Source organism: Halichoerus grypus, chromosome 13, assembly GCF_964656455.1.
Source record: "Halichoerus grypus chromosome 13, mHalGry1.hap1.1, whole genome shotgun sequence".
In the NCBI taxonomy this organism is placed as follows: domain Eukaryota; kingdom Metazoa; phylum Chordata; class Mammalia; order Carnivora; family Phocidae; genus Halichoerus; species Halichoerus grypus.
Genome location: NC_135724.1, coordinates 78445986 through 78462659, shown reverse-complemented (window position 1 = coordinate 78462659; position 16674 = coordinate 78445986). Strand labels below are relative to the sequence as shown.

The window sequence follows — 16674 nt, the reverse complement described above, 5'->3', positions numbered from 1 at the left end:
TCGAAGTGAGATAATCCATGGAGAGTACTGGGCACAGTCCAAGACTTCCAAAAATGTTAGCTACGGTGTTCCTACTGTGCTTCTTACCCTTAATACTGTGATGTGGTTTGTTCTATTTTAAAATTTTAAACTGTTAAAAACATGTTTATTTTCCTGGAACTATACTTTACGAAAATGTCCACTAAGGGCATTGTCATGGAATGAATGTCTATGTCGTCCCCTCATCCTAAACTCACAGGCTGAACTCCCAACCCACCACGTGATGGTATTAGGGGGTGAGGGCCTTTTGGGAGGTGATGAGGTCGTGAGGCTGGAGCTCCCATGAATGGGGTCAGTGCTCTTATATAAGAGAGATCTCAGAGAGCTCCCTCGCCCTCTTTCCACCTACCCAAGAGAAGGGCAGTCTGCATGCAACCCAGAGGGGGTTCTCCCCAGGACACGATCATGCTGGTATCTTGATCTCGGATTTCCAGCCTCCAAAACCGTGAGAAGTACTCCTCTGTTGTTTATAAGCCACCCAGGCTATGGTACTTTGTTACAGCAGCCCGAATGAAGACAGACATTAAGCGTCCCATGTTCTTCCACGATGACCTCTCTCGGTCCAGGCACACACACCAAGGCGCAGGTGCATGCCTACCCCAGGGACCACAGTACGGCCTCAGGCCCTGCTCCCACCTGGCCAGTCCACGCTCATCACTAGCACACGCCATCAAAGCTGTCCAGACATGGGGCAGACAGACAAGGCGGGGAATGGGGAGATGTCTTCAACATCCACAGGTAGAGGGACAGGGACATTTCAGCTCTGAGATGCAGTTGCTTCCTGATCAAGGGAAGCAGTGCCAGGCAGGGTGCACAGCCCTGAGCATCTCCAGCCCCTCCATGACCTGCGGCCATGCCGGCCCTCCTAGCTGGTCCTGCAGTCTGCCCAGTTCCCACCTTGCTAGTATTTACCAACAGAGTCAATGAGCCTCAGATGACGACAAAGTAGAAAAAAGACGTATGAAGTGCAAAAACTGCAGAAAAACGGGAACATGCCCTGCGCATGTGCTGGGGGTGGGGTGGGGAGTGGCTACTGATTCTGGCCATCTCCACCGGAAGTCAGATTCAGAAGAAATGCGTATGTGGGGAAAAAAATGAACAACTAATAGCTGACAAGCAAAAACGGGGTGCAAGGGAGGTACGTTAAAAAAAAAAAAAAAGGCAAATAGGCTGGTAGTTCCTCAACCAATTAAACACTGACTTATCATATGACCTAGTAATCTACTCCTGGGTATACGCCTTCCCCTGACATAAAAACACATGTCCACATAAATACCTGTACATGTATGTTCCTAGCAGCATTATTCATAATAGCCCCGAGTGGAAACAACCCCAATGCCCATCAACTGATATATAAAATGTGGTCTATCCACACAACGGAGTATGATTCGGCCCTAAAATGGAATGAAATACTGACATATGCTACCACAGAGATGAACCTTGAAAACACTGCAAAGTGACAGAAACCAGTCACAAAAGGCTACGTACTGTATGATTCCATGCATATGAAATTTCCAGAATAGGGAAAATCTATTCTAGGGACAGGAAGTATGTTAGTGGTTGCTTAGGGTTGGGGCTGGGGTGGTAAGGAGATAAGGGGGTTATAGCTAAAGGGTATCAGCAGGTATATAAATCATTAACATAACAGTGAGGCTGGAGAACAGTATGGAGGTTCCTCAAAAAGCTAAAAATAGAACTACCTTATGATCCAGCAATCACACTGCTGGGTATTTACCCAAAGGAGATAAAAATACAGATTTGAAGGGTCACATGCACCCCGATGTTTATAGCAGCATTATCAACAATAGCCAAACTATGGGAAGAGCCCAAATGTCCATCAACAGATGAATGGATAAAGATGTGGTATATACATACAATGGAATACTACGCAGCCAACAAAAAGAATGAAATCGTGCCCTTTGCAAGGACGTGGATAGAACTAGAGTGTATGGGCCCAGCACGCTTCCGCTGCGCAACTCTGCTCTTCAACTAGAGTGTATTATGCTAAGCAAAATAAGTCAGTCGGAGAAAGACAAACACCATATGATCTCACTCACGTGTTATTTTTTTTTTAAGATTTTATTTATTTGACAGAGAGAGACACAGTGAGAGAGGGAACACAAGCAGGGAGAGTGTGAGAGGGAGAAGCAGGCTTCCCGCCGAGCAGGGAGCCTGATGCGGGGCTCGATCCCAGGACCCTGGGACCATGAACTGAGCCAAAGGCAGACGCTTAACGGCTGAGCCACCCAGGCACCCCTCACATGTGTAATTTAAGAAAGAAAACAGATGAACATATGGGAAGGGGGAGAAGAAAAAAAGGAGAGAGGGAAACAAGCCATAAGAGATTCTTGACGACAGAGAACTGAGGGTTGATGGAGGGATGTGGGTGGGGGATGGGCTAGATGGGGGATGGGGATTAAGGAGGGCACTTGTTGTGATGAGCACTGGGTGTTGTACATAAGTGATGAATCACTGAATTCTACTCCAGAAACCAATATTGCACTATATGTTAACTAACTAGAAGCTAAATAAAAATAACAGTGAGGAAATAGATTACTTAATAAATGAATATAAGCAGATAGCACTTACCAAGACATGAGACTCATGGGAGAAAAACCAGCATGATCCTTGTAAAGAAGGATCTGAGATCACTAAATCAGGGGCCAAAAATAAGAGCTGCTAGGAAATGCTCAAGTTTCAAAAGGCAGAATCTTGACATAAATTGCAAAATACAAGAAATTAGATGAAAAATGTAAGCTCATGTACATGACTTTTATAAAGCTGTAGTTCCAAAGAAGCCTAGTAATCAGGTTGAAATATGAAATTGCCAACATTCAACCATGTCGACCTTCAAAAATAATCATTATGCTTCCCTTGGGGGTGCGAGAATGTGTTGATTTTTTTTTGCACAATTCACATACAGCCCATCACCAATGAAGTATTAGTGAACAAGCAATTTGGGTGGCGGTGGGTTATATCATTAAATCCCGATGAGCTCCCCAAGAGCAGACAATTTAATCTCTACGTTACCCATAAGGAAATAGGTCATGGCTAGAAGAGACCAGATGGGGATTCCCACCCAGGTTTGTGTGGCTTCAACGCCCATGTTCCCACCACTACACTTGCTTCTCCGGATAGCCCATGAGGCTGAGAGGATCGCTCCCAGACTGCTGGCACTAATCCAGCACCCACAATCACCATGAAGAGGGTCCTCTGCAACTATGTACAGACTCAAGCGGTGTGCTGCCCACGTCTGCCCCCTCATGACTGGCCTATGCATCAGCCTTGCACTTCCTGGACTCCAAGAAGATACAGGCTTGGGGGATGAAGGGAAGGAGGTAAACTGAGTCAGCTTCTTATTCTCCAAAATGCTAGTGTTCATCACAGTTACAGAAGAACCCAACGGAGTTCCCTGGGGGAGGGCCTTTGATTCATGGCCACACCCAGAGACTCCCCACACAGTAGGTTTTTGACTGGACCGGCTTAGGATCAACAAAACAAACGTTACCTTTGCAAGAAATGCTCGTATTTCCGCCGGTATGCAAAGCCCGCCCGTCTCACCCGAAGGTGCTCCATCAGTCCCAGGTACTTGATCTGATGCCTTATGAGCAAGTCGTCAAACTTGTCTTTAGAAACACAGAAGGGAGAGTGACAGTAAAGGACCCCATGGCTCTGTTTCAACCAAGACAGACCACAGGCTGCAAGCTGACCATCCGTGGGCTGGATCTGGCCACGGACAAATTTTGTCAGGTCCTAATTGTGTGTGTGTGTGTGTGTGTGTGTGTTTTAATGGGGGGGAATTTTACAGGAAAATCTGGATTTCTGGTTTCTCTTTAAAAAACCATGATATCTGGCCATTCTGGGCTAGAGTTCCACATGGCCACAACTGGTTGGAAGGGAAGAGGGCTGCCCCTTTGGACAGCATGTGCCCTTTGCAGTTTGCCACAGTCCCCTCCACTCCCTATTGCTTTACATCCAGTCTGCTTCACTCATTTGCTCTTCCTGCCTGCCTCCCGTACAACAGTGTCACTGACCACAGCATGAGCTTGGAAGATGCCCAAGTCATAGACCATCTTGGAAGACCGTTCCCCGGCTGGAGGGAAACAACACTGCTCCCCTCACCTCTGACATCTGTCTGACTCAGCTGTGTTGCTCCTGAAACTGGCCAGGCTCTGAGCAATGCTCACTCAGAACCATCAGAAAAACTCTCCCTATTCATTTGCCTTCTATTATTTAAAAATGAAAAGAATTCATGTACAAAGGACATGGAGCAAGGCTGTGGGTTTTTTGTTTTTTGTTTTTTGTTTTTTTTAAGGATTTTAACCCACTGCTATCTGGGCTTTCCTCCCAGCCTCATTTCCCTGAGCTCAGTGTTCAGAATGATTCACGACTCACTGGGTTCTTTCCTCTCATTGGGCTTGATGCAACGGATGTACGAAGGTTCCTTAGAGATGAGGATTTCCAGAAGGCTGCTCAGGCTGTTTTTGAACTGAGTCCCCACCTTCAGAGAGAGAGAATGAGCTAGGTAGATATTGCTTCTCCCAGTAAATACAGAGAAAATTGGCTAGGGCACAAGACTCCAGCTCTTTAGATCCCAGCCCCCGACATACTGCCCTACCCGTTACCATCTTGCCCACTAAGAGAAGGTTTTGGGTGTTCTGGCCTGATAAGTGCAAGCTCAGGCTGGTCAAGCAGAGGTTGGACAAGCACCTGTCCAGGGTGCTTTCCTTACTCAGCAAATACGTGGTGAGCACCTCGTGGGAGTCAGTATTGCCATTAAGACCATTACCCCCATCGGCCTCCCATTTCCTTGTTACCAAGCTTCCTTTTTGACATTTGTGCTAAGTTCCTTCTTTCTTTGACGGTGTTTTCCTATACTCTCTCCCACTAGATTATACGCCCCATGAGAACAGGGACCTCATCCACTCTGTCATTGCTAAATCTCGTGCCCCCCACACAGTGCCTGACCCACAGTGGGTGCTCAGGGAGTGTCTGCAAATAAACACAATGGTTGCTACACTCGGAAAATATATATTTAGTAGTATGTGTTAGAGAGTGACGCTTTCAGAAAAAGGAAGGACAGTTTAAAATGTACAGGTAACTGAGAATCATTGCACCCTCTGGCTGATTTTTTACCACCTTTCCAATTCCGCATGGGCATTTCCCCCCCACTCACCGTTGGTGGCCTTCTCCGGTTTTCTAACTCGGCCACCAGGAAGCATTCCTTCAGGATGCGGTTTTTGGACTTGCACAGCACCTGCAAGGAAAGGAAATGAGCTCCGCATTCACTGCTTCCGAAGTCCCTAAGCGGTCTTCAGGAAACCTGCATTAGTGCCCACGGCAGCCCAGAGCCATTTGCTTTGGGAGCACTTGAACAAGATGGGAAAAAAGACAAACATGGAAGGAAATGTTTAAATACTAGATCCACTGCTCCGTCTATAAGGTGAGGCCGTCGGATTGTTTTTCCTCTGACACAGTGAAGCCATCTCTGTTCCTAGTCCAGCTGCTAGAGAAAGAACCAGCTCTTGAAGAATGATCTCCAAGATACGGCGTTAAGTAAAAAAAAAAAAAAAAAAAAAAAAAGAACAAAATAAGATGAGGACCACATGTACAGTGTGTGATTATTGTATGAAGAGAAAGGAAAAAGAGGGAGATACGCACACCTCTTGTTCTGTACCATCCCTGGAAAGATACACAATCCAATGCCTGGAACAGCTGGCTCTCAGGAGAGAGAGAGTGTTGGTGACATGGGGTCAAGGACACCAGCTTTAGGGCAGTTTGATTTTTCCCTCCTGTGCACACATTCTCAAAATAATCTGCATTACCAAAAATCTTTTATTTATATTTTTAAAAGATTTGAGAGAGAGTGGGGGGGGGTAAAGGGAGAGGAAGAGAGAGAATCTCCACGCTCAGCGTGGAGCCCAACTCAGGGTTCAATCTCATGACCCTGAGATCATGACCTGAGCCGAAATCAAGAGGAGGACACTCAACTGACTGAGCCACCCAGGTGCCCCAAAAATCTTTAATTAAAAAACAATTAATTCGACACTAAAATTCTTTTCTTTATATCCACACAACGAAATATCATTTGACCTTTAAGAAGGAAGAAAATTGTGACACGTGTGGGGACATGGATGAAACTGAGGACCTTATGCTAAGGGACAGAAATGAGACACAGAAGGACAAATACTGCATGACCCCACTTACATGAGGTTCCTAGAGGAATCAAATTCAGAGAGACGGGAAGTAAGGTGGTGGCTGCAGGGGCTGAGGGAGGAGGAACGGGGAGTTAGTGTTTTAAACGGGGGCAGAGTTTCAGTTTTCTAAGACGAAAAGGATCCTGGAGATTGGTTGCACAATGATGGGACGGTGCTTAACGCTACTGAAATGCACATTTAAAAACAGTTGAGATGGTAAATTTTATGGTACATGCATTTTACCACAATTCAACGTTTCTTTAAATTAAAAAAAAAATTTGTTTAGGGGCACCTGGGTGGCTCGGTCGGTTAAGCGTCTGCCTTAGGCTCAGGCTTAGGTCATGATCTCAGGGTCCTGGGATTGAGCCCCGCGTCGGGCTCCCTGCTCACTGGGGAGCCTGCTTCTCCCTCTCCCTCTGCTTCTCCGCCTGCTTGTGCTCTCGCTCTTGCTCTCTCTCAAATAAATAAAATCTTAAAAAAAAACCCTGCCTCTCCAGTTAACCTATAAAAAAAAATACGTTTATTCCACTCTAATTCTGCACTTAACGATGGCATGAAAGGGCAATTTGTGGACAGGAGTGAACACATTAGAAACGACCCATCTTGAAGTCAAAAGAAAGGGCGAGGAGCGTCAACCCTGGCTGGTGAAGTGACAGACTCTGAGAGTTTTCCACGGGGAGCACCCTCCGTGGGTGGGTTTGTGAAGGGCATGGGCGTGGTGTGCAGAGGCAAAGCCTAGAGCCTGGCACTGCGTTCCCTGGGTCAGCCGGGCCCTTCCACTCCCGTGTCATTCACAACTCTGGGAGGGAGGCACCACCAGACCCACCCCACCAATGGGGAAATCTGCTCAAGAACCCCCCGTTGGGAAGAGGTGGGGCCAACACTCAGCCTAGAGCAGAGATCCAAAGTTAGGAATAGCTCTCTATCCTGAAGCCCAGAGATTGGGCAGAGAAAGATGGAGAAAGGCCAGAAGGTACTCCTGAAATGAACAGTCTGTGTGTTCACTCTGAAAAGGTCTCCCTACATTTAAGCTTTTTGTAGACCAAGCTAATTAAATAAAACCCAATTTTTATAAAACAGGTAACTGTTTCAATACAAAGTAAGGCTTCAAAACACCCAAGGTTTTTCTGATCAGTGAGGAATATGGAAGGAGACTGGGACTTGCAGCGGCAGCCTCAGGGGCTAATCTCAGCTCCAGCTCTGCTTCATGATGTGACCTTGAGCAAGTCGAGACTTCTCGGTCTCAGTTTTCTCATCCTCTGTTCATGCTACCCGGGTATATTCCCACTGCACCAGAATAAAAGTCTCTGCTCCTCCATGGGGACCTGACCCTGCTGGGCTCAGTCCCCTCTCCTAACATTATACCCCTCACTGAACACACACTGAACTCATCTGGGCCTCAGGGCCTTTGCACACACCGGTCCCTCAATCTGGACTCAGCCCGATCTTTCCACAGCCAATACCATTCTCACTCAGGTTTCAGCCAAAGTCACCTCCATAGGGGTGTTTTCTCTGATCTCCTAAACTAAATTAAAAATATCCCTCTCAATCGTGTTTCCTTACTTTCTTTGTAGCACTTCTCACCAATGGGTAACTTATTCGTGTACAGTTGACCCTTGAACAAAATGGGTTTGAATCATGTGGATCCCCTTATACACAGATATTTTTTTTACAGTACAGGACTGTAAATGTATTTTTCTTAGGACTTTCTTAATAATATTCTCTTTTCTCTAGCTTATTTCATTGTAAGAACACAGTATATAGTATATAATACAGAACATACAAAATATGTGTTCATCGACTGTTTATGTATCAGCAAGGCTTCCGGTCAACAGTAGGCTACTGGTAGTTAAGTTTTGGGAGAGTTAAAAGTCACACGTGGATTTTTGACTGCACAGGGGATTGGCAGGGTCATGTTGCTCAAGGGTCAACTGTACATATTTATTCTTGGCCACTCCCCGCCCCCATGGTAAGCCCCGTGAGAATGAGGACTGCCCAGAACTAGCCCAGCACACAGCACGGCCAACGCACATTCTTGAATCAAGGGCATATCATACAGATGATCTTGAATATCTGTTCTGGGCATGACATGATGGAAGTCTTTTTTTTTTTTTTTTTTTTTAAGATTTTATTTATTTATTTGACATAGAGATAGAGAGTACAAGTAGGCAGAGAGGCAGGCAGAGGGAGAGGGAGAAGCAGGCTCTCCGCTGAGCAGGGAGCCCGATGTGGGACTCGATCCCAGGACCCTGGGATCATGACCTGAGCCGAAGGCAGCCGCTTAACCGACTTAGCCACCCAGGCGCCCGACATGATGGAGTTCTAACATAATGCATTGACCAGAAAAATCCAGAAGGCCAAATCTACCCCCAAATCAGTGTCACGGGTGATACCATCAGAAATACATATAGTTAAATTCCAGACTTACTTCTTTCAGATGTCTGTAGAGGAGATCATTGTTTTTCTCTAAGAATCCTGTAAAACATTGAAAATTATTTGAATCACTGGTTTTGCCTAAAAATGCAATTCCATCCCAATTGACTGCAAAGGGAAATCCTGAGAATAATCTCCTAGGCTCAGATCAGAGTTTCTCAGCCTTGGCACTACTGACATTTGGGGCTGGAGAATTCTTTATTGTGGGGACTGTCTTGTGAATTGTAAGATGGTTAGCAGCATCCCTGACCTCTACCCACTCAATGCCAGCAGCACCTTCTCCAGCTGGGAAAACCAAATTTGTCTCTAGACATTGCCAGATGTTCCTGGAAGACTAATCCCATCCCTGGTTGAGAACAAGGTCCTCAGAATTGAATTTATGGCACACACACACTATCCTCTAACCTCTCACGAGCTATCACACGAATGTAGAGCCTTTATGCTAAGTATTGTACACATGTTCTAGTCCAGTAGCAAAGAGCTATGCAAAAAAGGAATGACATCGAGGGGCGCCTGGGTTGCTCAGTCGGTTGAACGTCCAACTCTTCCTTCTGGCTCGCGTCCTGATCCCAGGGTCATGGGATTGAGCCCTGTGTCAGGCTCTGCACTCAGCTTGGAGTCTGCTTGCCCTCTCCCTCTTCTCCTCCCCATATTTGCACTCTATCTCTAAAATAAATGAATAAATCAAATCTAAAAAAAAAAAAAAAAGGAATGACATCGAAACAATGGAGGGAGTATTGAATTTCAAGAGTGGCCAGGGGAAGCCAGGTGAGAAAAATCATCCCCACCGCTGAGGAAAGTGAAACTGAAGCATTAGGACTAGAGGGACACAACAGTCTCTTCATACAAAGGAGGACGTGCCATTTCCAATTTTAAAATTTGGTTTTTAAGTGCTCACTTAAAACCTAGTCAGTTAATAATATTAGTAACTAAATGACATTACAAAATCAACACCAGGGGCACCTGGGTGGCTCAGTCGGTTAAGCGTCCGACTCTTGATCTCAGCTCAGGTCTTGATCTCAGGGTTGTGAGTTCAAGCCCCACGTTGGGCTCTATGCCTGGCATGGAGTCTACTTAAAAAATAAAAAAATCAAAACCTGCTAAAAAGAAAGACATGTATCAAAAACATCTAAGATACAACCTTTTGAGAAGACTATTTGGAGCTATCAAAACTAACATTTTTATTATGGTAAAATATAAATAACTTAAAATTCAGCACTTTAGCTATTTTTAAGTGTTTGGCGGCATTAAGTACAGTCACATTCTCGTGCAACCATCACCACCATCCGTCTCCAGAACGCATTTTCTCAAACTGAAAACTCTGACCCCATTAAACGCTAATTCCCCATTTCCCCTCCGCCTGAGAACCACTTTTCTACTTTCTGTCTCAATGAGTTTGGCCACTCTAGGCACCTTGTCATCAGAATCATACAGTTTTTGTCCTTTTGTGACTGGCTGATCTCAATCAACATAGGTTTTTTCAAGGTTTCATCCATGTGGCATGACGTATCAGAACTCCTTTCCTTTCTAGGACCGAATAACGTTCCGGCTGTTTATGTAGAGCTCGACCCATGCAGCCATTCATGGACCCTTGGATTGTTTTCATCTTTTGGCTACTGTGAATAATGCTGCTATGAATGTGGGTGTAGAAATATCTGTTCAAGTCCCTGCTCTCTTCAGGTACACACCTAGAAGAGGTCCAAACTAACTTCTGATAGAAGCTTTATTTTTTTTTAATTTTTATTTATTTATTTGACAGAGAGAGAGAGAGAGCGAGCGAGCAGAAGTAGGCAGAGCGGCAGGCAGAGGGAGAGGGAGAAGCAGGCTCTCTGCTGAGCAGGGGAGCCCGATGCAGGGCTCAATCCCAGGACCCCGGGATCATGACCAGAGCCAAAGGCAGCCGATTAACCGACAGAGCCACCCAGGCGCCCCCTGATAGAACCTTTAAATGAGCAATGCGCCACTTCTGGTTCTGGGAACTCAGCCTATGTATAGAACATGCTGCGATGAGCCAAGTGAAATATGCAAGACGCAAACACAGCAGTGTTTACAAGAGACAAAGCTGGAAACAAGCAGTGTCCATCAAATGGGTCAAAGGACACAGCCCTAGAGGGAGTGCCTGTAGTCTCTCAAAAGAAACGTGATGGGATCTGTAGGCTACTGTGAAGAATGGATAATATATGATAATAATAGTAATAAAAGGGTTCTGTGAGCTTTAAATGAACAACAGAGGTAAAGCACTGGGACAGTGCCTGGCTCCCAGTAAGTGCTCACTGAGCGTTAACTGGAATCCAAATGATCTCTAATAGTCATTAAATGAAAAGATGCAAAATAGAGAACACAAAATAATAGTCTGTGTTAGTTTTGGGTGCACATGTGTGCTGTTTGGATGTGTATGTGTGCACCCGCATGTGTATTTCTATTTTCCTGAAAAAGTACAAGAAACTGTTGGTTCTTGTGGTTACCTCAGGGAGAAGCTAGGAGTAAAGGGGGCTTTTGGTTTCCTTTTTGGACTTTTCTGTATGGATGGCAACTTCCAGCCCTACATGTATATTATTCTTTAAACAAAAATCAATTGATTATCTCCACAGAGAGAGTCATCCTATTTTTAAATGTTTTCTGTTTTTATACCACTGGGAATTTAAGAGAAAAAAATGTATGGATTTTTAAAGATTTTTAGCGAAATAAACTTACTTAGAAGTGAAAATGATTTAGGGGGGCCTCGCTGGCTCAGTCGGTAGAGCATGTGACCCCCGATTTCAGGGTCATGAGTTCAAGCCCCACGGTGGGCATGGAGCCTACTTTAAAAAAAAATAAGCACCGTGTGTTATATGCAACCAACAAATCATTGAACATCATATCAAAACCAATGATGTACTAAATTTAAAAAAATGTAAAAAAAGAAAAGAAAAGAAAGAAGTGAAAATAATTCAGAACCTAAAGCAGAAGTGACCAACGAAAATGTGTTTTAAACGCTGTGAAAGAAAATGTTCACAGGAGCCTTATTACTAATAGCTCAAAAGTGTGAACAAACCCAAACACCCATCAACTGATGAAAGGATAAACAAAATGGGGTCTATCCGGAGAATGGAATATGATTTAGCAATAAAAATAATTAACATGGGAGAACCTCGAAAACACGATGCTAAGTGAAAGAAGCCAGACACAGAAGACCACATATTGTGAGACCCCATCTATATGAAATACTCAGAAGGGGCAAATCTGCAGAGACAGAAAACAGAGGAGTTCGTAGCCTAGGGCTGTGGGGGAGGGGGCTGGGGCAAACGGAGTGGTTGCTAATGCATGCGGGGTTTCTTTTTGGGGGTGAAGTGTTCTAAAATGCACTGTGGGGATGGTTGTGTAACTAAATGGGTGAAATGAAGTGGTTGGACGTAAGTCATGAATAAAGCCCTTCAGGTGGCATGCCTGCAAGCAGGGCGAGCGAGCGTTTCAGATGGACGGACAGCCAGGTCTTCCGTGGACACACGGGTACCTGCGCGGCTGCGACACTCGCCTTGGGTGCAGTAGGTGACCTCCCCGGCGTAGTGGCAGAGCTGGAACTCCATCCAGCCAATCCTCTTCCGGCCCTTGGGCCCCGCCAGCTTCCGGCTGCAGCAAGACAGAAATAGACACGAACGGAACCGTTCAAGGTCACGGCAACAAAAGGCACGGATATGTGAAGCGAAGAGCACGAGGGAAGCCTTGATAAACACGCAAAGGTCTCTCTAGTATTAGATCCGTCTCTGTGCAGAAAGGGGAAGGCTCTTGCACTGGTGGTGGGAATGCAAGCTGGTGCAGCCGCTCTGGAAAACAGTATGCAGGTTCCTCCAAAGGTTAAAATAGAACTACCTCACGATCCAGCAAATTGCACCACTAGGTGTTTACCCCAAGAAAACAAAAACACTAATTCAAAAGGATACATGCCCCCCCACCCCGATGTTTATATAAGCAACATTAACTACAATAGCCAAGTTATGGAAGCAGCCCAAGTGTCCATCGATTGATGCATGGATAAAGAAGATACGGTGTATAGATATACAATGGAATATTACTCGGCCATAAAAAAGAATAGAATCTTGCCATTTGCAACAACATGGATGGAGCTAGGGACAATAATGCTAAGTGAAGTCAGAGAAAGACACCGTATGATTTCACTCATATGTAGAATTTAAGAAACAAATGAACAAAGGGGGAAAAAAAGGACAGAAAGACAGATCAAGAAATAGACTCTTAACTATAGAGAACATACTGATGGTGACCAGGGGGGAGGTGGGTGGGGGAATGGGGGAAATAGGGGATGCAGATGAAGGAGGGCACGTGTGGTGATGAGCACCGGGGGTGATGTATGGAAATGTTGAATCACTATATTGTACACCGGAAGCTAATTTTATACTGTATGTTAACTAACTGGAATTGAAATAAAAACTTAAAAATTAGATCCTTTTTCTAAGAACTGAGAAATTAAAAAAACACATGTGAGCCACAGAAACACTTTCTTATACAATGAAATAACTTCTCTTTTTTTCTAGGTGACAACTAAGAAACAATTTTACTGCCTTACATTCTTACGATGTTGAGTGACTAAAATACTCACAAAAGATCATTTTTCCGATTCTGGTGATTCCTAATTTTTTATAGCCTTTTCTTGAAATGTATATACATATATATTGATAGCGCAGATATCCTAAGTATACGGTTCAGTGAATTTTGGCACAATAATCACATCCACGTAACCAGCACCCAGATCAAGAAACAGAATATTACCAGCCCCCTGAGAATTACCCCCACCACCACCTTGAGCCCTTTCCAGTTATGACCTGACATCTAACACAACAGGTTGGTTTTTATCTGGTTTTATACTTTACAGAAATGGAATCGTACAGTATATATTCTTTTGTGTCTGAGTTCTCGTTTACATGTTCTGTGATTTACCCACATCACTGCACGTAGTTACAGATTGTATATTCTCATGGCTATCTATTATTCCATTTGTGAACATACCATAATTAGTTTTTCCATTTCTGATTCATTTACTTATCCTTGCAATATTCTACAAAAGCTCTGATAAAGCCACTACCATTTACTGAGTCTTTGCCACGGACAGATATTTATTAGATAATTTGTGTATCAGATAATTTATGTAGCTACCTGCTTGGTATAGTAAGTCACATGTCTTACAAGTGGCTGAGCTGGGATCTAAGACCAGGGCTTTAGGACTCCTGAGCATGATATATTCAACTCTCTCTTCCTTGTCTCAAAGACTAAATTAAATTTCTAGTCAATTTTCCGGGATGTTATAAATGCTCTATATCTTGATCTGGTGGTGGTGATGAGGGAGGTACATACAATGTAAAGATTCATTGGGTTGTATACTTCAGATATACACATATCACTACATGTATTTTATATTTTAAACCTAACTTCAAAAAAGACCATTAAAAAAGACTATTTGATGCACGTGACCCCATCCAAACTGTAACAATCATATAGAAAGATACAAAATCTTAGAACATTCTACCTGGAATTCATTTGAATTTGATTTCTACTAACAAAAGGCATGCATATATATGACTTGGTGTACCATTATGGTGCATCATATTTCAATATATGAAGAAGTGAATGAAGAATAACTATGGGGTCCACTGCCCAGATACCCAAGGAAGTGGATATACGATGAGCTTCCCCATACAACAGCTTGTCAAGTGAGATACATACGTTTGGAAGTGTGCATGCTTGCCTACTTTCTCTTCCAACTTCTCCAGGAAACTCAAGTCTGTAGCAGGACCAGGACGGATACATTCTTCATCCTTCCAGAGAAAAGGAGAGGACTCGATCTATAGCATCCATCACATGCCATCAATTCTAAGTTTAAATGTCCTCACCAGCTGTGGCAGAATGTACTGGACTAAAATCTTGTCATCTAACACAAGTTCAGGTGAACATTGGGGGTGGGAGGGCAGCGATCCGTTACATGTGCCTAGCGTCTCAGAGGGATGGGAAATTCTTTGAAAAATCAACCCTCCCACCCATCGGACTGCCATATTTCCAGAATCTTCCCAAGGACATTCCACTGCCTCCATGACCAGCTTACTTAAACATACCACCTCATTTTCTCTTAACCAGTCATTGCTGGCCAAAAACATACCCCCTTTTACTAGGAGCAAAATCTTCATGGCAGGAAAGCTGCGTCTAATTTTTCACATTTCTCCAGCTGTGTCTATTTCCTATTTCGGGTCCTTAACATTGTTAGCATTTAATGGACCATCTTAAAAAATGAATCAACCCTGCAGTTTTTATTAAAACAGCAAGAAAAAAAAAACCCACCAGGGTTCATGTTGGTGAGGCAACTCTCTTTAAGTAGCATCTCTATGCTTCCTGATTCCATCTATGGAAAACCACATAGAAACAAGTATTTATCACTAAAATATTTAAAAATATTAGTCTAGGAATCTGTATGAGCATGGAGTGACACAGAATAGCTGAGGTCAGTCTGCACTTCCTGGAACGTGCTTCTCCAGAGGTCCACACGGCTCTTCCCAGACCATCTTACCTAAAATTGAATCGTCCTCCCCACCACATCTAATCTTGTCTGCTTTTTCCTTCATTGTACAACCTACTAATTTTGCCCATTAACCTGTTTCTTGCCAGTCTCTGTGCTAGAATTTAAAGCCTCATGAGTGTAGTGGTTTTGATCGGTTTTGTCCACTGCTGCGTCCCAAAGCACAAGGTACAATCATGGTACCAAGTAAGCACTGATGAGTATCTGTTGAGTGAATAGTCTGAATGCTTACCACACAGCAGCATAATTCTAAGCCCTGTGCATATACAATCTCAACTCGTCCTTACAACTCCTCTTAAGTATTTCCCAGGAAATACTCAGAGAAAGAGTGAAAAATAATTCTGAGTACTATCATTGCACCCACTTAAAGACAAGGAGATTGGAGCTCAGGGAGGTTAAACCACCCACCTAAGTTTACACAGCTAGTAAGCAATGGGGTGGGGGGGGGCTGGGATCTGAATCCAGGTGGTGCCCATGTCCCTGGTAACTAAAGTCACCACCCATTAATGTCCCTATTGGGCTTTAGAATCTTGTTCCCACAACAGTTAGGTGGAGGAGGGGGCAGGAGGAGAAAAGAGACCTGTTATTTTCGTTAGAAGGGAGACGATCGCAAATGGAAAGGCAAAGAAATAATTTTTCATTGGCCTTTAGATTTAAAAACAGTGATGTCTAAATTGGAACAATTGTGGATTGGTGGCCATGGGTGTTCTCAGAAGGTGCAACTGTTTAAGGTAAAGTCACAGGTGCATCCCAAGGAGCCTCAGCTCAGGATCAACGGACGTTCTTTGTAAAACCTTCCTTTATGTTTTCTGGTTTTCCGCTCAGGCTAAGCAACCCTTTGAAGCCCAGGGGGAAATTCTTCTGCGTGTTGGCAACACCGTACGAAGACTCTAAGCCAACATTAATTTTCTCACCAGAATGGAAATGATTCCTTTGTGTCTCTCTTCCACCAAATCACAGATGATCTTGTTGTTGAAATACTGAATTGGCTCCCACTAAAATGACAAAGAGAAAAGAATTCTCCAAGGACGATTTAGATGAACATAAAATCTCTCTTTTAAAGTGATTTTCCAATGTTATTTTTCCAAAATCTGATTTTTATCTCCAACATTAAAAAAAAAAACTTTCTGAATGTCAGAGTAATTTCCTAGGAAATACTCAGAGTAAAAAATAATTCCCAGTACTAATGAGGATAAAATCTCCAGTGAAATATTATTGCTCAAGCAAATCACTTTTGCTAGAGTAGGAAATCAAATGAGGAGAAAATATTAAAATGTTTTACCTCTATACCTTCCATTTCATATTCTGCCTGTTCTGCTTTTAGGGTTCTCTCAATTAACAGTTGCTGGAGTTTCTCGTTGCAGTAATTGATGCAGAACTGTTCAAAACTAGAGATGCAAAAATTTATTTAAAAGATTTTATTTATTTGACAGAGAAACAGACAGA

General features: G+C 43.8%; 1 protein-coding gene across 1 annotated transcript in view; it reads right to left on the bottom strand.

Moving 5' to 3' along the window:
- Positions 1-16674, bottom strand: part of MYO1H (myosin IH) — a 44308-nt gene that overhangs the window by 13070 nt on the left and 14564 nt on the right. The window contains exons 11-18 of the mRNA XM_036085977.2: positions 16511-16616; positions 16143-16223; positions 14385-14476; positions 12184-12278; positions 8665-8711; positions 5216-5296; positions 4435-4540; positions 3548-3665 (exon numbers count right to left, since the gene is read on the bottom strand). Coding sequence (XP_035941870.2) covers positions 3548-3665; positions 4435-4540; positions 5216-5296; positions 8665-8711; positions 12184-12278; positions 14385-14476; positions 16143-16223; positions 16511-16616 — 726 coding nt within the window. The remainder of the gene's footprint in view (positions 1-3547; positions 3666-4434; positions 4541-5215; positions 5297-8664; positions 8712-12183; positions 12279-14384; positions 14477-16142; positions 16224-16510; positions 16617-16674) is intronic.